The sequence below is a fragment of the Mesoplodon densirostris genome, chromosome 3 (genome assembly GCF_025265405.1).
Source record: "Mesoplodon densirostris isolate mMesDen1 chromosome 3, mMesDen1 primary haplotype, whole genome shotgun sequence".
NCBI classification, from domain to species: Eukaryota; Metazoa; Chordata; class Mammalia; order Artiodactyla; family Ziphiidae; genus Mesoplodon; species Mesoplodon densirostris.
This window is the reverse complement of record NC_082663.1, coordinates 52,715,938-52,741,198: the sequence shown is the minus strand read 5'-3', so window position 1 is coordinate 52,741,198 and position 25,261 is coordinate 52,715,938. Positions and strand designations below refer to the sequence as shown.

At 38.1% G+C, this 25,261-nt stretch overlaps 1 protein-coding gene across 1 annotated transcript; it reads right to left on the bottom strand.

Annotated features, from left to right (window-relative positions):
* Positions 1-4,040: 4,040 nt before the first annotated feature.
* On the bottom strand, positions 4,041-22,614 carry SHISAL2B (shisa like 2B). Its single transcript, XM_060092938.1, has 3 exons — positions 22,424-22,614; positions 18,160-18,317; positions 4,041-4,165 (listed from the first exon to the last, which is right to left on the bottom strand). Exons 1-3 carry the CDS (start codon positions 22,612-22,614, stop codon positions 4,041-4,043), a joined length of 474 nt encoding a protein of 157 aa, XP_059948921.1.
* Between the last annotated feature and the right edge of the window lie 2,647 nt (positions 22,615-25,261).

Genomic DNA, 25,261 nt, shown 5'->3' with positions numbered 1-25,261 from the left:
TCTCAGGCAACATGTAGCATAAGGAAAACTGAACTTAGTAGTAAAAATCCAAAAGTCCTAGTTGTCCGCGCTTCCATTGAAGGTACAGGGGTTCAATCCCTGGTCGGGGAACTAAGATCCCGCATGCCGCACGGTGGCCAAAAAAGCAAGTCCTAGTCGTTCTGGCTACCTGTGTGACCTTCAACAAAGTAATTTACCTTCTCTGGGCCTTGGTGTCTTTCATCTATAAAATATTGTACCAAATTATCTCTGAGATCCCTTCTAGTCCTTAATATATATGATTATCAATACTTCAAATAATATTATTTTAGAAATGATTTTCATTTAGAATATAAATTATTATATTCATTTATAAATTGTTACAGATAAGCAGGTAGCATTCTGTAAACTGTAAAAGTTGAATTTATTAATATAACTGTTAAACACATGTTACTTCTTTAAGCAGATAATTGGTATTTGGTTCATATCCTTACCACCCAGTGTATGTTATTTTCACTAGATGCAGACAGAATTTATGTTTAGATTTGTATCTGTAACCTGATTATCTGAATACTTTGAGACTATTGCTTTTAGGCTGATGGACCCACGCCCCATACAGTTCCGTATTTCTTTTCTCCATATCTTCTGTTGGCTAAAACCTCTCAGAGGGATCCCCCGTTCTTCATACTTAGTACATATCTGTTTACATCTTTGGTTCTTTGAGGCTAAAACATCAATGAATAAAACAACTGTGTGTGTCTGTATTTACGGCTCATTCTGTCTAAAATTACATAGGTCTAGGTTACCTTCAATTAAACTGGATTGAAGAGTTATCAATAACAGTTTTGTTAAATGCCGTTGAGTCCTTTCTTCAATAAACATTTACTGAGTTCCTAGCATGGCAAACACTATGTTAAATACCAGGGATACAGAGATAAATAAGACACATTTCCTTCCCTGAAAGGAATTCACAGTTTAGTTGGTAGGAGAAACAGCAGAACTCATCATTAGGTATTAAGTGCAGTAATTGGGCTTATAGAAACACACAGGAGTACCTAACATAGTCTGGAGAAGTTAGAAGAGGCTACCTAGAAAAAGTAATGCCTGCAGTGCATTTTGATTGAGGGTGAGAGTGGGAGTTGACAGAATGAGTACTGTGAACAAAGTCCACAGTAGAAAAAGCTGGGGCGTGTGTGTCAAGAATTATAAGCCCTGTGTGGGGCAGGAGTGGTAAGAATTGAGACCACCATTCTGAGTTCTTAGGTACAAGAGAAGGAGGTTTTATGTTCCATGTTTGGGAGCTTGGACTTTATCTGTAAGCAAGAGACACCATTAGAGAGTTTGAAGGAAAGAAATGACTTTTATTGAGGTTTGGTTTCATCCATTTCATAATCCAATCCCACAGTTTTTAAAGGATGAAATTAGTCTCATTAAAAGCCCGCAATAGAAAATAATTTGAATCTTTGATATCCTATTATCTGATCTCTTCTTCTAGGCCCACTTTTCTAAGTTCTGATTCCTAAAAATTACAGTCTTCTAAAAAGCTACTATATTCTTTATCAGACCCATCCCCAGAATTACATGCATGTGTACATAATTTGAAATGTGTTTTGCTTTTAATTTTATTTTAGGTTATTTTTGACTGACAGAATATATTGTGTTGTTATGTTAGTATTTTCAGTCGATAGAAATCATTTAAAATATATTTTTCAATGCAGACTCTTGTAAATTGGTAAGGCTTCTTTTAATATGTTTAATATTGATTTGACTATTTTAATATTTAAATCAATATTATGAAGTACAACTGCTTCAAAGTCACAGTGACACACACCAGCTGGTCTACTAGATAGACCTGTCGCTCTCCCACAGGTTTCCTGGCTTGGCAGGGAGTGCTCCACAGATTCCAACTGATACTAAGTGCTGAGACTCAATTTTCCTGGGCAGTTGGCATCCAAGAACAGTAGGGTTTCTTATGCCAGCTCAATGATAATTTCACTTGCAAAGCCCAGGATCTTCAGACCTCACTTGTCTCCTCCCAACTCCTCTAAAATTTTTCAGAGCACCAGAGAATTGGGTTGCTTCTTGTAGAGCACAGCCCGTGATGTATGCAGCCATGCCCAGCCCCAGTTTGCCTGCTCCACAGGTTGGGAAGAGTCTGGGGAACCAGGAGCATTTTGCTGGCCTTGAGTCTCTAAGTTTCCTGCTTCTTGTCTGGCCTCTGCTCGTCCCCTTGAGCAGCAAAAGTAGACTTACCAGTGCCTTAACTAACTTTCTCAACCTAGATTTTCACCTGAGGCAACATCTAATTAGTAATATAATTATTAATATCTGTGTATCAAGATAGCCAACTTTCTGGAATTTTTTTTAATCAAAGCTGGATAAAAGATCAAGAAGTACGCACACTTTATGTGCTTTCACAAAAATAGATGAAAATTCTTTGCTTTTATGACCACATAAAATGTCATTTTTGTAATGGAAATGTTTCAACTTTCAGACTTCACACACACTGTGAGCCATTTTACTATTTAAACATTGGCAAAACTGTGCTCTTTTTGAATGTGAAAGCCAACACTGGCAGTAGGATGTTTCAATAATGATCTGGAACTATGCTGTCAGTGTAGCCACATGTGGCTATTAAAATTTAGATTAATTAAATGGAAATGTTTCTCTTCAGTTGCACTAGCCACATTTCAAGTGCTGAGTAGCCACATGTCGCTAGTGGCTACCATGCCAGACAGTGCAGATATAGAAAGAACATTTCCATCATCACAGAAACCTCTACTGGGCAGCGCTGGAATCCCCAGTTCTTAGTAGAAATTTTGACAGGCTAATGATCAAAAGTTTCTAACCCTGAGCTTTGCATGCCTGAGAGCCATAAGGCATTCCTTTCTTTTCCCCCAGCAGACCAGAGAAGCTGTATTTGGCACATTTTGAAAGGATAGTCTTCCAACTACAGAAACTTTGTACAACACGGTAGATGTGTTCAACAGAGCCAGCTTAAAATTAATTCATTTTTCCTACTGAATTCCATTATAGGACCAGGTCTGTGTTCTTATAATAGAGATCACGTTTATGAATGAAAATCTTTTAAAACAATTTTAATTTGCAGAAACTGTAGTTTGTTTGTTAGCTTGTTTTTTTTTTTGCATTACGCAGGCCTTTCACTGTTGTGGCCTCTCCCGTTGTGGAGCACAGGCTCCGGACGCGCAGGCTCAGCGGCCATGGCTCACGGGCCCAGCCGCTTCGCGGCATGTGGGATCTTCCCGGACCGGGGCACAAACCCATGTTCCCTGTATCGGCAGGCGGACTCTCAACCACTGCGCCACCAGGGAAGCCCCAGAAACTGTAGTTTTATTTCTAGATGTCTAAGTGATACCACTGTAGTAGCCTTAGGTGGGGCCAGAGAGCTAGCTTGTTTGTTTTATAACTTTCATTCTAGAAATTCCTTAGGAACTTTATCAGTGAAGGATTTTTATTACAGCTATCCCTTGAAGAAAATATTTATCATGCAGATTATACATAGTGATACATTTTGTTATTGAATGTTAGTTTTTATAAAGGCAATAATACATTGTGTGCTCAGCAAATCCCCTAAAAAAGGCATGGGTTGATTTCTAAGAGACTTAAGAACACGCCACTTCTCGTTCATAAGGCCACCCCCTGAGATTTACCTATCTAGTACCATCTCTTATAAAAATGACTGCCTCGAAGTGTGAGAAACTTGTGAAACGCTGGTAATGTGTCATAAACTTCTCATTGTTCTTCACTGACATAGGTGTGCTTATCTTGTTATTGATAAATTCTATAATTTCTCCTGAAGTATTAACATAATTTCATATAATGTAGAAACATCTTAATTAGCAAATAAAAGTAAACTTATGCACATGGAAATCTATCAGAAACCTTAGTGGGTGTTTAATAAATTAATTGAATGATCAAAACTGCAGCTGTGTCTTGCTTTGTGCGTGGTTTTTGAAAAGTATTATTACGAACTGTATTTGAAGTGAACTCTTTATTTTTGTTGCTCCATCTCTCCAGTGAGCTTTTACAACACAGGATATTTAACAGTAAGCAGTGTTGATTTGTGTCATATCCATTGTTTTTTCTTGAATTATATCATCAGCTTCATAGAACGTTTCATTTGTTGAATTTGAACTGGGGGCTTTGGTTTTTCTATTTGAGCTGCCTGCAAATACACAAAACAAAATGAAATAATTATTTGAAATTATGACATCAAATCTTACTTTAAAATTTGTCCTTAAAAAAATTAACTTTTTAGGAATGTTGGAAATATGTCCTAAAGACATTATGGATGAGTGAGAATTGAATCATTTCAAAGTTGTTTTTGAGCATTTTCTCCTAAAAGTCAAATCAGGGAAATACTCAGTAACAGAAGTAAGGATTTTGTTTCCATGCTTACCTTTCTTTCTCCACACTTCCACGGAGGAAACTACGCATTTGATCAGAAGGTAACAATTTCTGGGTTGCTTAATAAAAGTGTGACTGTCCTTATGCATAAAGGGAACAAAACTAAAATCGATCATAATAATTTACAACAATCTTAAGGCTTTGCCATTATAATCAGTTGAGATGTAACATTTAAAAAGAGCATGTTTATCCCACAATCCCATTCACTCGTTCTATATAAATGATTTCAAAATGCACAAGGGTAGAGAAATGTGGATATTTGTTCATCAGAAGTTAGACTAACAAGCTCATAACAAAGAAATGGATTATTAATCAATGAATGATGTTAGAAAAATTAAGTGTGAAAATAATGTTATATATTTTACCAATATATACAAATTTAAATATATTTAAATAATTTTATAATTATGTAAAAGCAGTGCAAGAAATCACAGATGTTACTAATAACCCCCTGTTGCTAAACCCACAGTTCAGCTCACAAGCCACATCTTATTTGACCTATCAACATCATTTTCTTTCTTGGCTTCCCAGATGCCACCCTTCCTTGACTCGCTCCTGTGTCACCATTGCTCCTTTTCCATCTTTCTTGTTGGTCCCTTTTCCTCTCCCAAGCATCTTAGGCTGAGGAGGGCCTGAGGACTCAGCCATTGGTTCCTGTCACTGTGTCACTGCCTAATTACTCTCATTAGTCCCACAATTTAAAACCATCTCTGCTGATGACTCCCAGATATGTATCTCTAACCCCCACCTCTCCTGAACTCCAGACTCAACTTCCTAGTTGCCATCTCCACTTGGATATCTAGCAGACATCTCCAACTTAGTCCAAAACTGATATTTGGATCATTCCCAGGGGAAAAAAAAAAAAAAAAAAAGAGCCCAATCCACTTACAGTCTTCCTCTTCTCAATTGCCGGCAACTTCCATGTGTTCAGTTGCTCAGGACAAAAACCTCCGTCAGCCTTGGTTCCTCTTCTCTCAACCCCACCACCAAATCTGATATCCTGTTGACTACATTTTTTAAAACACATCCAAAATCAGACCACCTTCACTGCTACCACTGTTCTATTTTCAGCACAACGCTCAGCGTGATCCTTTGAAACATAAGTCAAAGCGTGTCCTCTGCAAAGAACCCTCCATCTCACCCAAGTCTTTATAATGGCCTACATGTCCACACACACACACACACACACACCATTAATCTCCCTGACTTCATCTTTTTCTACTTCATCCTCTCATTCACTCCAACCTCTTTGATCAAACATTTCAGGCATGTTCCAGTCACAGGGCCTTTGCACTGTCTGTTCACTCTGTCTGGCATGCTCTTCCCCCAGATTGTCTGCAGGGTAACTCCCTAATTTCCAGTCCTTGCTCAGAAGTCACCTTTTCAATGGGACCTAAACACTGTATTTAAAATTGCAACCTACATTCCCCCCACCCCATCCCCAATCCCTTTGCTCTCCAGTTTTTCCCATAGCATTTATTTTCTAATATAATTTACCTTTTTATTATGTTTATTATCTATCTCCTCTCACTAAAATGTAAGTACCACATGCCAGAGATCTTTTACTATATTTTTCATTGATGATGCAGAATTGCATTGTACATAGCTAATGTTCAATAAATTTGTTGAGTGAAATGATATGATTGAAAGTGTGACATAGTAAAAACTTTAAAGTTGTAGATTGCAAAAGACAAGATTGAAAGCCAACTGGGAAGAAATGTTTAGAACACATGATTCATGTCTAACATATAACCAGAATTTACATATCAATATGTAAGACATTAACACCTCTTAATCAGTAAAGAGATGGGCAAAAGATCTACTGAATCTCCAATCTTGCTAGTCAGAAAGAAATGTAAATTCAAAAGGTGATTACCATTTTTCATGTCTCAATTAGGAACAGGTAAAATCTTTCTTGGCCAAGAGTAATTTAAGTAATTTATTTTACCGTCACAAAAATTCAGAAGAAAAGAAATAAAGCCATATATCGTACCACTCAAGGCTCCACATTTTAAACAAGATACTTTTAATATTAGCCCAGAGAATAATGCCATGCATGTTTCAGGCCTATGAGCAAGATCTAGGAGCTGTAGTGAGATGTCATCCTTCAAAACTTATCAATAATATTACCCCTTTGAGTGTTGGTCTATGAAATCAACCCATAGTGGGGGATGTCCTGCTTGGCCCTAGAAAGCAGGGCCAGTGGGATGGCATGATGGGAGTGTAAACTGGTACATTTATTTTTAAGTCTGGAATGTTCCTACCTTGTGATTTTAGCATGAAGTTCCCAAGGAAACCATTAGAGATGAGCTCTAAAACTTATATATAAAGATATTCACTGATTCTTTTCAATACCAAAAAAATGTAAGTACCCTAAATTTATAATAGGGAAATTGCTAAATTATCATGCATAAGTATGATGCAGCCATTTAATCTGAAAAAGTGATTTCTAAGAAATTTTTATTTACATTGAAAATGCTCAGAATACAATGTTAAGTGAGAAAAGATGCAAAACTATCAGCAATACAATAATAGTTAATACTTTCATAATGTTTCCTCAGAGCATTTACTGTCAGCTTCTCTCTGCTTAAAATTCTTTAGGATCAAATCTTAATTTCTTGGTTAGGCTGAGGATCAGCCCTACTTCCCTCTCCCGGCTCAGCTCACCCAATTCCCTTCCTGGTACTTGGCATTTCAGACATACAGAAATACTGACTGACAGGCTCCCCAGACTTGCCCTGCTCTCTTTCTCTCTCTCTGCCCCAAGCCTTTGCATACTTCCAGCTGCCTGATATCCCTAACTCTCTAATCTTTGCTTGAAAAACTCTTATCTGTCCTTTAGGTTTTGGAAAATCTGCTCCAAACCTAACTAAGGGGAAGGGGGACTCACTAGCCAAGAGGTTTCACTATTAGAAGTAGCTTTCCTCTACTTTTTTGCCATCTAGTCTCTTCTTATATGACTTTTTCACTTTTTTTCTTTAGATAAGTCTAAGCCTCACCTTTAAGTGTGTTCATACTGCCTGGCTTTGCACACTTATAAGTAATTGTATAGACTGCTTTCTAGAGTCACTGAGGACATCCTTCGCTATGGGTGGTTTTCATAGATCAACACTCAAAGGAGCAATATTATTGATAAGTTTTGAAGGATGATGTCTCACTACAGCTCCCAGATCTTGCCCATAGGCCTGAAACATGTGTGGTGTTATTCTCTGGGCTAATATTAAAAGTATCATAATTTTAAAATGTAGGGCCTAGAGTGGTACAATATATGGCTTTATTTCATTACTTCTGAACTCTTTTGGTGTTAAATTAATGTTCTACTTCTAAACATCCAATCATAATGTTTTGACTATATAATTTGATTTTTAAATGAAAACAACAAAAAGTTAATTTGTTGTAGGCACATTTTCTAGCCTGGCAAGTAGCTCTTTGCCCAGTCAGCAAGAAAAATTGTTTAAGATAAATGTAGTAGGGAAAGCTAGCATGAAAATTTGATGAACTGATAAATTCTTGACTGTTATTTGCAAAGTAGACTTTAAAAGATATATGGATTCAAATTTAACTACTAAATACTTAAGTAATGGGGTATATATATATATATATATAGAGAGAGAGAGAGAGAGAGAGAGAGAGAGAGAGAGAGACACTTGAAACTATTTTCCTTATATAACATTTGTAATATTTGAAAAACAAAATGTTTGTAGGCTTATTTTTATTGGTTCAGTATCGTTTGTACTCTCCGGTATCACAGCAGATAAAGGTAAAAGACCAAGAATTTAAGATGTAAATTAGTTTCATATTATCTGGGCAGAATTTGTATCTTATATAAGCATTTCTTTTCTTTTTTATTGAAGTATGGTTGATTTATATCATATTAGTTTTAGGCATACAACATAGTGATTCAATATTTTTATAGATTATACTCCATTTAAAGTTATAAATATTAGCTATATTCCCTATGCTGTACAATATATCCTTGTAGCTTATTTATTTTATACCTAATAGTTTGTGCCTCTTAATCCTCTTCCCCTATCTTGCCCCTCTAGCATTTTTTTAAACATCTAAAATTTTAACCTTTTATTCGAAGTCCTGGAAGTCTGAAGACTGTAACATTTGATTAATTCAAGTCCTTCATGTTTCCTAAGCTTTTTACTTACTTAAATTCATAATATTCTAGTGAGACTTTCAAGGTGGTTTTTCTACCTTGTCACATACAGGGTTTTTTTCTTTTTATGGGAGTTAAACTCAGGAAATCATTTCCTCACTTATTTTGGGGTTCTCTCTAAGAACCCCTTAGTCTGGGGTTCTCTCTTAAGCCATCTCCATTCTGACAGCTCTGGTTTCCATTATGCATTTTTCTGGAAACAACTGAAAGAGTTTAACCTGTCTACTGCCCTCTGAGATTTAAAGGCTTGCAAAATACATTCCAGTATTCTATCAATAGATTTTCCTTCATCTAGGACTTGTAAAACCCCCCATTCCCCAGCCCTGATTCATTATTTCCTTGACTACTGGATCCTTCCAACCAGTGCAGGTACAAAGATCATTTCTTAGATTGGCTTCTTAATGCAGTTCCCCTAGCCAAACTGATTTGCTTCAGGAACAAGAAAAGATTTGATATAAACACCATACTGACACCATTTGAAGCAGGAGCTTTGATTAGCAAGTCAACACCCTGGTGTTCCCTCTCTTCCTGCAGCTTATAAAAGTCCAAACGTGCTTTCGATGTATATCCCTCCGGTAAGTTAGAATAATTGGGCATATTATGGAAAAAACAACTGCTGTAAGTGGGCTGTGCTGTAGTGATATCAGAGTCCAGCTAACTGCATCCCTTTGGAATGACTTTAAAAGAGAGAAGAGGAAAAGTTTCAGCAACCTCATCTTTTCCTAGTTTTCCTTTAATAAATAGAAACTAATTTCTTAACCAACAGAGTAGAGATAAAACCAGCTGCCTCTTCTGTCATGAGGTTACAACATGGATTAAATTTTAAACAAAAAATCTGTTATACCATTGAGCTCTTAAGGGATTTGTTACATTTAAAGGGTTTTTAAAATTTAATTGCTCCTTTTTCTTTACCTGAGTGCAGACTGGAAAGATCCAACATCACTGTGCTTTCCTGGGTTGACATTAGTTGCTCTTTCTGCTGCTAGTGTCCCATTTTTATTCTTTTCTTCAGTCTGGTCATCATATGTAAATCTCAACCTTCCTTTAATCCTATATCTCTCAGCCTGGCGTTTAACTTAAAGCTCTGGCCTTTGCCAAAATTTAAATGCAATTCATCAAGCAAATCAAATTCACCATTTAAATCAAATTCATCAAACAAAATCCACCTATCCTCATCACAAACTAGGCCAATATATTTTTTCTATAATAGTTAAATTTTACATTCATTTTCAAAAGCATTCCTCAGGGATCCATTTATCCTATAAGTCTTCTATGAACTCTGCTCTTACCTGCCATTTCAAAATATCAAAAGAATGCTGGGCCCTCTGCAGGTCTCATCTCCTGGCTATGTGGCAGAGCGGTAATTAAGCTTTTCTGCCATTATCTGCCTGTGTCCTTCTAGCTTCTGCATTACCCATCTGCTGCCCAACAGCAGCTTCAATGACTAATCCGCTGGCTCACTTTAGTATTTAGTAGAAATCTACACATCCCACTCATCCTGCATTTCTTTCTAGTGGAAACAAGCAATCTTAAATTTGCACCCTAAAAGTGTTCTTTATTTACTAGGGGACATTTTCCCTTTAAATTTAATACGATGCAAAGAACTGGATCTGAGGTAAATGGTGAAGTGAGCAAAACTTGCCTACTGACCTCCTGACCTATTGACTTCTCCCTTCTTCAATGCCCTGCCTTCCCCTTGAGGATACACAGGTATCTCGTGTAAATACAGTTAAAAATTCATTACGAAAGTTAGAATCTTAGACTTGCCCTTTTGCTTTGCCCATCCATCAAGGAATGAAGGCAGTTCTCTCCAGAAATGTTTTTCCTACCCTATTTTTTCCACAATTGGACAGTTTTTTTCTTTTCTTCATTGTTAAATTCAACTATAGATGACTGACATAGCTCACAAAGGAATTTAGCTGATATTTTAAATCCTTTAAATGAATTTTCACAATGAAAGACTGGCTTCTATTTTGCTTTTTGGTTCCAGTATCAGCCAGCATTGCCTAACCCTGCTCCCTGAGGAGGACTCACAAATGCTAAAAGTAGCAGGAGCTCTGCTGACCAATTTGGTTTTCTACATTCTAGAAACAAAAAGAGTTGTAGGAAATTCCAGACTCATTATTTTCAGTAGAAAGGCCCTTTTAGGAGACACAAGTGACCTTTTCTGCCATTGAATTCAAATTACCCCATCTTCTACTAAGATCTCAGTGAGTTTTTAAAGCCTCTCTGAAATAAAGAATGGCATTTAAAAATAATGTGGCAGCGTAATTAATAAATGTTTTGAGTAGAATTTGGTTGAAGCAATGTTAAGGCTACTAAGAAAAATAGCTCCCACAGTTATCTATAAATTTAGTACAAAACCCATCAAAATGCCACTTGACTTTTAAAAATTTGACAGTGTGATTCAGAAGTTTATCTAGAATACTGAAACAAGAGTAGCTAAGAAACTTTGAAAAAGCAGCATAACGGGAAGGAAGAGAAAGTCTTCCCTAATTAGATATTAAAATAAATTATATAGCTACAATAATTTTTAAAGTATATTATTGGCTTAAGAATAAACAGACTGATAAATTTAATAGAACAGAAAGTCTAAAAACAGATCCCAGTATATATAAGAATTTAGTTTATGACAAAGGTGACATTTTAAATTGGCAAAAAAAAAAGGATAGATTTCCTGATAAATATTTAGACAATTGGCTCATTATTTGTAAAATAAAAATAAAGACAGATCCCTACCTCACACTTTATACAAAAATTTTAATTCCAGGATTACTAAAGATTTAAATGTTAAAAAACAAATGAATGTATGTATTGTATTAGAAGAAAATATAGGTGAATATCTTTATATCTTAGAGTGAGGTAAGAACTTTCTAAGTATGAAATTAAAGGAAGAAATCACAAAAGGAGAAACTTCTACAGTTGAAAAATTGTCACATAAAATTAAAAAGGAAACAACTATGAAAAATACTTGCAATATATGTGAAAAAGAATTTAGTTACTGTATGGAAAGTTCCTATAAAGCAATGAAAAATGAACACCCCCACAGAAAAATGTGTAAAAGATATGAGCAACAATATACCACAAAGACAATGACAAATAAATATAAAAATGTCCACCCTTGCTCCTAATTAGATAAATTTAAAATAAAACACCGTATTGTTTCCCTCAGTGAAATTAGTAAGATACATATCTTTTGAAATAAAAATACTCATGAAATAGTACTTTTCTGGAGGACAGTTAGCAATTTGTATCCAAAGACTTTTATATGTACCAAATCTTTGGTCAGCAATTCCATTCCTAGGGATTTATGCTAGGAAAATACTTCAATGTTCAATGCTTGTGTGTAATAGAGAAAATGGAAGCTAGTTCAAAGTCAATAATTTAATAAAATATGATATACCCAGACTGGTTTCTAAACACCATTCCAACTAAAAGGGCAACTTCTTGGAGACTTCTTGGAAAAATGGCAGATTTCAGGACTGGAACAGGAAAAGCACAGGCTGCTCAAGAACATTTTGTGACAGCAAAAAAAAATGCTCAAAAAATGATGGACATATTTCAAAAGGATATAGGACCCAATTTAAAGGGGCTCCCACAGGCCAAATCTGAGATAATTTAAGGATCAGAATAAATGATGATAGTAATAGACTATTTTAGAATAAAGAATCCGAGTCCATACTGATATTAATAAATTAATTAATAGGTAAATGGGGGAAAGGGAAAGCTCTTCCTTGTAGTATAGAATAGAATAGAATAAAATAGAATAGAATAGTATAGAATAACAACTAATAAACACAGAAGGAATGATGAGGTTAGAAAATCACCATTTCATAGCTATCATAATAATAATTCTAAAATTATCTTGAAATTTTGAATGAAAACATTCAGTCAAGAACCATCAATGGGGGGCTTCCCTGGTGGCGCAGTGGTTGAGAGTCCGCCTGACGATGCAGGGGACGTGGGTTCGTGCCCCGGTCCGGGAGGATCCCACATGCTGCGGAGCGGCTGGGCCCGTGAGCCATGGCCACTGAGCCTGCGCGTCCGGAGCCTGTGCTCTGCAACTGGAGAGACCACAACAGTGAGAGGCCCATGTACCGCAAAAAAAAAAAAAAAAAAAAAGAACCATCAATGGGTGTGTGAAAGTTGGAGGAGGAACAGGATTTTTTTCACACCTCCCAACAAATTACTTAGTAATGGCAAAAGGAAAAATAGTGACTTTGTACATTCATATATATATATATATATATATATATATATATATATATATATCTGACTCACTTTGCTGTACAGCCAGAAACTAACACAACATTGTAAATCAACTATACTTCAATTGAAAAAAAGAAAGGTAAAAGGATGATTTAAAATAAAAATAAGTTTCAAAAAACAAAAACAAAAGACTAAAGAAATATGATAACTAATTACAAGATGTAACTGGACTAGATCGTAGATAAGAAAAAAATAGCTATTTAAGGACACTGGAAAATTTTAATATGAACTGCAGATTAGATAATATTACTATATCACTGTTACATTTCCTGACTTTGATAAATGTACTGTAATTATGTAGGGAAAAAAAATCCTTGTTCCTAAGAAACACATACTGAAATATTTATGGTTAAAAAGCATGATATCTGCAAATTATTTTCAAATGGTTCAGAATATATACATCAAAAGAAAGTCAATTTTGAAAAAAGTGAGGTAAAATATTAACAATTAGTAAATCTGGGAAAAGGTATACAACCTTTTCTATACTTTTCTTGCAACTTTTCTGGAAGTGTGAACTATGTCAAAATAAAAGAATAAAAATTCATAGCACTCCATCAAGTAATAAAATGTAATCATTAAAAGTGGTGTTTATTTATTGGCAAACGATGATGTCGTTGTTCAGTGAAAAAAGAAAAGCTGTTATAGGATTCATTTTTCCCCCATTTTGTTATATATACATGTATCTATAGATACATAGAAAAAAATCCATGAAGGATATTCACCGTGGTGTTAATATCTGTTATCTCTGTGTGGTGGGATCATGGATGAAGTTATTTGTTTATTTGTTTTTCTATATTTTCTAATTTTCCTAAAATGAAAGTGAATTAAGGGAAAGGTTTTCTTTCCAGGGGTATAAGGGTGTCTTTTAAGAAGAAATATAGTAGTCTATTCTGAACAGTCCAAGTCCCATTTTGCTCACAGGCAGAACAAACAATTGTATACACAATCGTCAAATTTGCTTGCTTTCTCAGTATTCTATATATAATTTATGCTTTTCTCCTAGACAACCTGTGCCTTACTGCTGATTTGCTTACCCTTTTCCATTTATATTGCCTGCCTTTACAAAAGAGACTACCAAATAATAGATAATTGGAGTTGTCTATTATTGCCATACAACAATATTATTTTATTTGTGTCAAGCAGCTCTACTCTCTGCCCTTCTCATTTTCATCAAAAAACACTGCTTCTAAGAACCCTATCGATTCTCCACCCCTCTCCACAACCCTAGGGTGTGAATGGATACTCAAAACCGCAGGATGAATATATTTTATCTTCTTGGAGCATCAGTTTTACTCAGAAATGGAAAGGATATAATGTTATTATTAGAGTAAAACAAGTCATTATATTAGCAATCAAATTAAAAATTCCCATAATTTAAAAAATACAATGGGCAACCTCACATGGTTTAAAGCTCACAAGCCAGGGCTTTCCATTCTAACCCTTGGAATCCTGGAGGTACACATTCCTTTCTTATCTACCTTTAAGGATTCTCCAGTGGAAAAGTTTGGGAAGCAGGGATCTAAGACATTCATCCCTTTAATTGCTCCCCCATTAACCCTTAATTCTTCCACGTCTTATGAAATGAGCCCTCGCCCCAGGAGTGTCTACTCAGAAAGATGCCCTTCACACAGCCATCTTCTGCTCAGAACTGTTTGTCCAATACAGTACAATTTACAAACCATGGTATTCTTTTAAACATTGGCATTTGATACAGGTGTAACTCAAAACACAAAAGTTAAAAAGAAAGAAAATGATTATGGAACACAATGTAAAGACCAATCAATTGCTTAGCAATAGAACCTCTGTACAAAGTGAGCCCTGGACGTAGCCCAATTAAACTCTACAGGCACTACCAGAGACCTGCTATTTTCAGGATCAATTCAAAATGTATAAAGTCTTAAATTGTATACATTAAAAATAATGAACCCCAATAGAATAAAGGTACATGAAAGAAAAATCTTGGCAAAATAGTCTAAGATTAGACTATTTTAGACTTAGACTATTGTTAAAAAAACAAAATTCAGCTGAGTGAATTTGAAGACCTAGTTGGCTTTATCCAAGGACTTGTGAATTGGACAGCATCCCATCTAACAGGTAGAAAGCGGCTCTGAGAAGATGTAGGAAATGAAGAGTCTTATAGGCAGAAGGGGATAGGACAAGGAAGTCATAAACAAAAGAAAAGATTTTTTTCAGGCAGGTCACCTTCCTTTAGGGGAGGGGCAGGGGTCTATCCTGAAGATTACCGTACTAGTGTTGATCAGGAAATTCCAGACGAATAGGTTTAAAATTTCACTCCTGGGAGACGCTGAAACTGCAGTGAGGTAAGGTTTTGGTTTGCTGATGTGGGGCTTAGCACAAAGGGCTCCGTTTGGGGCCTGTTGTTTCTTCTTTAATGCTACTGTCATTTACAGAAACAAAAAAGTCCAGTGCCTTAAGTCAGTTTTAGTATGTGCACAAAAGCACGTTTCCCTTTAGGCCATTCAAATTGCCTATAATGAAAAAAGTCTCAATTCTAAAAACTAATCTAAAATAATGGGAGGCTGACTCTTAAGAACAGATAGTTTTCAAAGAAAGGAGTGATAACTGGTGAAACCAATTTTCCTCCAATGTAATTTTACTTGCTTAATTATTACACAAACATAATATTATGTTCCTAACCTTTAAGGCATTCCTTAAGTGGAATAAAGCCTTGTTTTCTCACTAGCTAGAACATTGACATTTATCCCTAGGTGGAAGAATCACTGAAATGAAACATGCATATTTAACAATAGGCACAGCAATGTTTTTTAATTATCACTTTGAAGGGTCGCTTTCAAATATGAACCATTTTCTCTTCCTATTCCAGGTGACATTTGGATTACCTATTTTGTTTTCTGCTCTCCACTATGTCTTATTTGGTTAATGTCAACCAAAGGGCCCAAAATCATCTAATTTGAAAGCAGCAGAAGGCAATGATCATATAAAATTCTGCCTTACCAAGAGTAAGCACTCAGGAAAGGTGTATTGAATTAATTTGCTGACTTGATAAACATAATGTTTTTCAGAGGGCCAGAGTGGGGATATTTCATTGTAAGAAAGTAGCCTCAACTAACTACACAGGAAGTGCACTAATGGATCTCCTTAGCTAAAGAGCCATAAGACTACAAAGACTTGAGTCAACAAGCCAACTAATTCTGTTGCTGGGCTCTCAGATCCAGCTTGAAATAAAATTCTGGAGCAGTCCCTGAGATAGATCAGGAAAAATATCAGGAAAAATAATCAATTTTTATTTAGCACACTGCATTGTATAGAAGAGGCACTCAGTGAATGTTTGATGACTGTAATGGTGACAATAAACATGCTCCTTTGATCACCTACGACAGAGGTGCAGTGCTACTTCATTCAATTCATTCAACAAACATTTGTTGTGTTCTAAGCACTAGAGAAACAGTAGTGAGCAAACAAGAAAAAAATTTCTACTTTCCTGGAACTTACTTTCTAGTTGGAGTAGAGAAAAACTGGACAACAGGTAAGTAAAATATATAGTTGATTAGTGGTAAGTGCTTAGGAGAAAAGTAAAGCAGGAAGAAGGCATGAAATGTTGAAGTTAAAGATGCAGATTGAGTGACCAGGGAAGAACTCCCTGGGAAGGTGACTTTTAGTAAAGATTTAAAGAAAGTGAAAGTGAGGGGAAAGCATTCCAGACAATGGGCACAGCATGTGCAAAGGCCCTGAGGCAGGAATTTCAAGGAACAGCAAAGAGGCCAAGGTGGCTGGGCATAAGATGCTAGAAATAAAGGTGTAAAGGGCAGACCACAAAAGCCCCCATAGTTCACATTTAGGACTCCATATCTGTTGAAAGGTGGGAAGCAATTAGGGTTTTGACCAGAGTAGTGACCTGACCTGACTTAGGTTTTACCAGGCTCACTCTGGCTTCTCTGTGGAGAGTAGACAGCAGGGGAGCAAGGGCAGGGCAGGAAGAGGAGCTATTTGTTTTAAAATGCAGAGTCTGGAGTTCGTGGTTTTAACAAACTCCCTAAGTGATTCTTACACACAATAAAATTTAAGAACTGATACTTTAAATTATCTAAGCAATTGAGACAAAAATTGATTTTACTTTTTGATTATTTGATCATCACTAATCCACTGCTTCATTTTGCCTGTGGAGAAACAGAGTCTAAGCCATCAGACTAAATTCAGCTAACAACTGGTCAATTTGGCCATGTAATCTCCAAACAGTACTTCAGAAAAAGAAATCCAAAGGGATCTTGGCTTCTTGCTTTGTGATACAGGGCACCCTCTGAGATCTCTACAGAGAAGAAAACTAGAGCTAAAGTAATCACGCGGTGCTGGTATATTTGAGAAGATCGCAGAGCATGTACTCGATAAACATGTTTCTGGATTCAGCTAAAATGGAGCATATGGGAAGGAAATTTTCTAAATTTTTTGGAAGAAAGTTTTTCACTTTCTTTTTAAATAGAAGTTAGTGAGCACCTGTGTCTTATTCTAAACATATATATCTGTAATATAGAGATTCTAAATTTTTATTAAAAATATATTCAAAATATGTATATCTAAATAAAATTCATGATCACTACTTTTAAAATACACTAATAGAAATTTATATTCACAAAAAATTTAACAGTTCTTTCTGTTTCATAATGATAATGAGTAGTATGTGTAGCACATTATAATTAAGATAACAAAGAGACTCAGTTCTGAAAACCTTACATAAACATTTCTACTTTAGAGCTGCACTACACACACAAACACACACATACACATACCTGTATAGCGTAACTAGTTTGTGATCTATTCAAGAATAAAGACTGACTTCTATTTATTTTTTAGTTTCTTTTATAGGACTCTGAATTACTTAATACACCTCCTCTGAATTCTGCACACCATAGGCACATAGGTAACGCCTAACTGACTACTGACTAACCAATCTAGAGCAATGCAACACTGACAATTAATTATCGGATATTTTGTTCCTCTGTCTATTTGACTTCTTTGGCTCCATCAAAAACAAAATTTAAAAATTCCAAGAGGATACAGCCTTTAAAACTGAGAGACACATAAATAAAGTGGATTGACTGGATCAGTGTACTATTTTTTCATGAGAATATTTACATCCTGCCACTATTTTTCCTTGGGCACAATCCCTCTAAGGTATTTCATCATTAAGACCTAAGTTAACGTGAATTTTTATAAAGACATATAATAAACTGAATTTTTAAAAAGCATTCATTGCTAACAGAATGATCTGTCACCCAGGCACAGGTTATTATTTTGAACAGAGTACAGGTAATTGGTTACAAATAACAGTTACTGATTACCTTCTTTAGTGGAAGTAGCCTCTAGGTGTTGAAGTTTAAGGCCAGTGTCTAATCTTTGAGGCTTTGTATACAGAAATAAGTAGCAAAGAACACAGACGCTGATGACAAAGGCAAGTAAAACAAGGGCAGCAATTCCCAGTCCAATCAGAGCGCCAATGCTGAGGAAAACAGAAAAAACACTGTGACTGTCACACAAACTGGTTTGCAAATAAAGGTTTAAATATTGTTAATACTTGCTTCAGTCATTCATACCAAATTATGTTTTATTATAAACAGTATATGATTGAAATCTATGGCTCACCTTTTTCTACCATCAAATTCTTATGATATTTCTCTATACATTTATATGTTAATATTGGTATAGAATACCATGTGAATTCATATTACAGTAAAAGATCACATAATTCTCTAGGGATGGTTCAAAAACATTTCTATCAGATAAACATCTATTATTAATATATTTTAGGAGGAAAGATTAGGTTCACCAATAAAAGATGAATAGAAAGATATCTACCTCTGCAAAAACAGTGAAACAAATGTTTACCAGAAGTGTAGAACTTTTATTTTGGAGACATGTATGGGAGTTATCATGTATTAATATACAAAACCACAACCATTACAAGAGAGGAGAAGAAAGTTTAATTAAAGGAAAGCAATGTTTATGAAATTTATATAAAGTTCATGTTCAATCTGAATTTTTCCTTTCTAAAAGAGCATAACACCAATGGCTTCTAGCATTTAGGAAGAAACCCTTGTACTTTTCTCTAAAAATGCAGTGTAAATATGATATTTGCACTAAATTTGTAACAATTCCTTCTGATACAGTTATCTATAAGTCTAATCACTTGAGAAATAATATAATTTTCACAAACCTGTGAACTTATTTTTAAATGGGAAAAGAAGTTTGGAAAAAAGAAAATTATCTTGCAAGACTAATATGCAAACATATGTACTTTACCTTCATGAGCAATATGTTTGTGAGGGTATGTAAATACATATAATTAGATTTTAAGCTGCTCAAGAGCAGATACTTCTATTGACTTTCCCATAGTCATGTGCACACTTATTAAAAGTGTTTAATAGAGTATTTAGTTTGTAATTAATGTTTCATAAATGGAAATAAATGATAATTGACTGGTGATTGATCCATTAGTAGTCATTGAAAAGTAATCATCATTGAAAAGTAACTATCGTTGAAATGATCAGTGAAAAGTAATGATCTTTTTCTTCATTATTTTCCTGTCTTGCCTTTCAGCTTCTGCTATTTCCCAGAGATTAGGGCGCACATGTGACATGCCGAAAGTGAGGGAAGGGAGAATTTGACCAGGGGTGCTCGGTGTGTCACTGCTTTGGGATGAAGAACAAAATTAAAAGTGAGGGGCTAAGCTCATCCTACTTATCCTTAATTTAATGAGATAAAGCCCCCTTGCAATTTAGAGATTGCCTCCTGAGCCAGACATGGGGGTAGACTTCAAAAGATTCTTGTGCTTGTTAATTACTATCAGCCCAGTTCCCCTAGCCCTGCACAGAAGTGAAGACTGGGTAATTTTCTGGCTAGAGTCAGTATATAGTTGCATATTTAAATTGGAGTTTGCCCTCACTTGATGCCCTCTCTTCCAAGGGGTAGACTCCCTGGCTCTGGCAACTCCTCTTTCATGCTTGTTTGCACCAAAGCTGACTTTTGTAGATCATATGTGTAGGGAGGGTTAGGACTGCACAGACACATGGGAGCATAATCCACTTAATTAATATTATCTGTTTCACAAAGCAGCTAGGAGGCCAGACATCTTGAAAGATTCCTGAAATGAGAGCCCAGTTATTAAAAACATCTTCAAAGTGAAAAAATAATTTAGTCAATTAAAAGTAAAATTGTCAACTTAATTAAATTCAATGTATGTATTACAGACTTTACACGTACAGTTTAAAAACCAGGCCACATGATTGGAAGGAAAAACAAAAACAAAGCATGTCACTTCTTTCTGTTATAAAAGGATGTTCTTCATAATCCTGACAAACTGTTTCAATGTCATAGTTCCACTTTATAGAAATGTTGCTTTATGCATGCAAAACTCTAGATAAAGATGGAGCTCTGGGAATCTCCTAAAATATTCATTTCAACAAATAACTTATTGAACTCAAACGTAGCCCTGTGCAACACACATTATTTTCCTAGGTCCTGAAGAAGGTTTCCAAAGGAAACCCTTAGAGGTTAGGGATTTATAAGAGGAGAAGAGATGGGAGTGGGCCAGACACAGAAAAGGGAGAATTATGCTTTCCTCACAGCACCATAGGGCAGTTTGCTTTGCAGTCCCTGAGAGAGGGTCTGTAGCTGCTGTCACATTAATGAATTCTCCTACTTAGCAACTTCATTCACCTGGAAGTACCATACCTGTGCCTTTCTACAGTGGCTGCAGAATCTCAGAACAAATGCTAATGACTTCTGGGATATTTTTCACAGTTGGACTATTTTAAATTAGGGGAGAGAGCAAAGAATATGAGGGAAATTAAGTTCTGAATTTTTACCTTCCTGTTGTGTTCTCAGAGCTCAATAACTAAGGAAGAGCCCCAGGTGTTTTTTTTTTTTTTAACATCTTTATTGGCGTATGATTGATTTACAATGGTGTGCTAGTGTCTGCTTTATAGCAAAGTGAATCAGCTATACATATACATATAGAACCCCAGGTTTAACATTGCCAACTGATGCCATCAGTTGAAATGATTTTTAGATTTCCCAGGAACTGAGCTGCATTGTCAGTGCTAAATGAAGACCCCAGCAAGCTGTTCATTCCTTTGTGCCCTCATAAACCTTAGGAAGGTTTTCTATCCTCTGCTGCTTGTCACTTTGGAACTATTCAGGGACCTGAGAATCCCAGGCAGTTTTCCAATTGAGTTTGACTTAAGAGTTGCCAGTCTCTCATGGAGGTGCTGCCATCATTATTAACACCTCCAAAGACTCAGAGCTAGCTTACTATGTTATTTTCCAAAAGGCCGGATAATATGCCAGCACAATACAAATTGCTTCCCCAAGTAATAAGGATAAATTGTCATCATTTCCTGTTCTGGCATGATACAACTTTGTTAGTTGAACTTGTTGGTAAGTAGGCACTCCTTTTGAGATTTTTTTGAAGCTTGCAGTGTGCAAAAAAAATGACTTTACTGCTCTAAGAAATAACATTTAAAGTCATTTGCTGTAGACTTGGCATGTGTGCTAAAGTCTGGACCATGGTAGGAGATTGGGAGAACTAATACTCTTCTTACTTAGCAGAGTTAGCCTAGACATAAGCTCAATTGTCAGTAACAGTTTGAGGTGGGGTGGCAGTTCTTTCCTGTAACCCTGGCACCCCATTCATTCTCCAGGCAAAATGAAAGAATCAGGTTCTAAGTCTGCAATCCTTTGGAGTGGAGGGGGGTGGGGAAAGCATCTCGTAATGAAAATATCTGTGTAAATACTAATTGGAATACGTTAAATTACCATCATAGGAAAAAGAGGCAAGAAAGACACCACCTTTGAAAGTCTCTTCACTTTCCAGCATTGGCCAAAGAGCTCAGGTGTTGAGAAAGGGGGTGTCCTGCCAAGGTTCAACGGAGTGTGTAATCACAGCAACTAAAACTCTTCCTCTCTGTGGGTCTCCAGTTCTGTTTGGGGGTCAGTGTGAGATCAACTGAGAGGGCAAATTACAAAGCCCTGTTGCCTGTGCACGTCGAAACATGCACACACACACACACACACACCCTTTCTTGATACTTTAAAGGATACAGCCAATTCCTTCTCACCCGCAAAGAGACTTAAAATACTCTGATCTTTGGTTAACGCATTGAGTCTCAAAGGAGCTCCTTTTCCATTCAAATGCACCAAATGCCCAAACAAATCAAAAAGAGAATTAAAACCTCCTCCTTAAGTTATGTGCTTGTCTTCCTCTGCCCGCAGAGCCGCAGGCCCCGGACTGGTGCCGGCGAGAGAGAGTGAAGAGTAGCCCGCTCCCGCCGGGCGGCCCTGCTTGCGCCCTGGGCGCAGAGCCCGCTCTCCTCCCGCGCGCGCCTCGCCCGGGGTCCCCGGCGGATTCACACTTCTAGCGCCACTGCCCGACCCTCGCCGGACGGGGATGGCTGGGTTCTCTGCAGGGCCCTCATCAGCACTCGGAGGCTCCTGTCCCCCCGGAGGGATCCGAGCAGGTCGCGAGGACGCAGGCGACCTCCCTCCTCCCGTCGTGGCACGACTCGTCGCCTCCCCAGCCCCCTGGCCGCCAGCCCCCTGCCTACCCACCTGAGACTCCACATGTAGCTGTGCTTGTAGGGGAAGTAGCTGCCCGGCTCACTGCAGCAGTACTTGAGGTCGGCGAAGCCGCAGCAGTAGATGAGGGTGGCCCCCTCGCCGCGCCGGGGACACTGGAAGGGCTCCACGAAGCTGCGGTTGAGGCTGTAGTAGCCGGAGCACACCCGGCTGGCCTCGCTCATCTCGGGCGGCTGTGGGCAGGGGCACGCTAAACCCCCGATCTGCCCTGGCTACACACGTCCCGCCCCGCCCGCGGACCCCTCCGGCCGGGCTCGCCTCTTGCGATGCCGGGCTGACTGCCTGGGCGGTCAGCCTGGGCGCGCCTCTTCTGCTCGCTCTCCTCCCCTCGTCCCCATGGTGTCTGGTCGCTTTACACGCGCTTCTCCCTCCCGCTACTGAGTGGTCCTATTACCTGCCGATCTCCGGCCCTGTACCTTTTTCTCCCTCTCCCTTCGTCTGCTTTCTCCACGTTCTCCTGACTTCTCTCCACTTTTCCTCAATTCACGGAGGCGTCCCCACTCCATGCCAGAAAGAAATTCCACCTGAAGGAGAACGGGAGGTGTGGTGTGGGACGCGTTTGCCATCTGAACAGATGCAGCCAAAGTTGAAATTCCCTTTGCCCAGGGACAGGGCAGATGGGTTCAGGCAAACGAGCAGGGCCGGGGAAACAGGGTAGGGGGCAGAGCAAAAGGCACTGAACCACCAGTGAGGGGCTGTTGAGAGGTACCCCTTCGTCTTTGAGAAGTATGTGTAAGACGTTAAAATCTGCCAATTTAAATATCAAAGACAAGAACAAAGTTTTCTCCAAAAACTAGCCATGCATTCTGTATTCAGTTAACCTGAGAAAGGAAGGACAGGTTAGAGATTGAGGTAAAGAAACTGAGGACTTTCTGCAAAGGTAGGTGGAAAGAGGAGGCAAAGGAAGTAGGGAGAGAGAGAACTTCATCCTTTCAAAGCACTGCAGAAATATCTCTCGTTCTCTTTTTGTTTGGTATTCTCACCTTAGTGATTCATTTTGTTGACCAAGTTTTTAAAAATAACAATAGTAATGGATGCTTTTGTAATAAGTCAAACGATACTATGATGTGTAAAGAAGAAAATATTACTAGCCGTAAGATAGGAGAGGAGGTGACTATAATATCCATAAAATTTCTGAGATAGAACTTTATTCCTTCCTCTTCCTTTTCTGCTTCTTTCCTTCAGCTGAGGGTTGATTGGATGCCAGAATCATGAATTTTACCCTACTGGGTGCTGTATATTTTTGTATTTGCATAAATATTCTTGAGCTTTGTTCTGGGATGCAGTTAAGTTACTTAGAGATATTACTGGAAGGGGGAACCCTTCCAGGGCCTGAGAGAGGGCTCTTGTCTAACACTTGGAAATGAATTGTCCGAGGAGACAAACGTACTGGCAAAGCAAAAGACTTTATTGGGAAGGGGCACCTGGGCAGAGAGCAGCAGGATAAGGGAGCTCAGGAGAACTGCTCTGCCATGTGGCTTACAGTCGCAGGGTTTATGGTGGTGGGGTCAGCTTTCTGGGTGTCTCTTGTCAATCATCTTGCTTTTCCCCATATTTGGTCCAATTCAAGACCCTTCCTGATGGTGCACACATCTCTTAGCCAAGATGGATCCCAGCGTGAGGGCTTCTGGGAGTTTGGCAGGACATATTATGGTCTGGCGTCTCCTCCCTCCTCTTGGCCCCTCCCAAATTCTCCCGGTTAGTTTTTGGTGGCAGCACCCTTTTCCTTACCGGGACCTCCTGTTGGGGACAACTCATGCAAGTGGTTATTATGCCTGGCCAAGGCAGGCTGTTTCAGTCAACGGTTCCCTAACAGAAACTGTTGGATTCTTTCAGGTTTGATTTTTTTTAATTTATTTAATTAATTTATTTATTTGGCTGCGTTGGGTCTTTGTTGCTGTGCACAGGCTTTCTCTAGTTGTGGCAAGCGGGGGCTACTCTTCGTTGCGGTGTGCGGGCTTCTCATTGCGGTGGCTTCTCTTGTTGCAGAGCACAGGCTCTAGGCACACGGGCTTCAGTAGTTGTGGCACGTGGGCTCAGTAGTTGTGGCTCGTGGGCTCTAGAGCTCAGGCTCAGTAGTAGTGGTGCACGGGCTTAGTTGCTCTGCGGCATGTGGGATCTTCCCAGACCAGGGCTCGAAACTGTGTCTCCTGCATTGGCAGGAGGATTCTTAACCACTGTGCCACCAGGGAAGTCCCTTCAGGTTTGATTTTAAACTTTGTTAGGCAGGACCAGAGCAGACTTGAAGGCTAAATTGATGATTCTCTTCTTGTTGTAGGAAGATGGGGCACAAGAGGATGGTCATGTCTCAGGTCTTGGGTGAGTCCATGGGACAGACCGCCAAGTGAAGGTCCTTGGGTTAGCACGGGAAACAATTCAAGAGCGAGCCATAGCAAAGTGAAAGCAGTTTATTTGGAGAGATGTCTGTTTATTTAGACAGAATGCGGTCCCTCTCAAAAGGTGAGAGTGGCCCTGAAATATGGGGTGGTTAGTTTTTATGGGCTGGGTAATTTCATAGGCTAATGAGTGGGAGGATTATTCCAACTATTTTGGGAAAGGGGCAGGGATTTCCAGGAACTGGGCTACCGCCCAGCCCACTTTTTGGCCTTTTATGGTCGGCCTTGGAACCATCATGGCCCCTGTGGGTATGTCATTTAGATGCTGATGTATTACAATGAGTGTATAATGAGGCTCAAGGTCTACTGGAAGCCAAATCTTCTGCCATCTTTGGCCTAGTAGGGTCTAACCAGTTTTTATTGTTACCTCAAGGCTATGTCATTCTTTTAAAGGTTGTGCCCTGCCCCCTTCCCT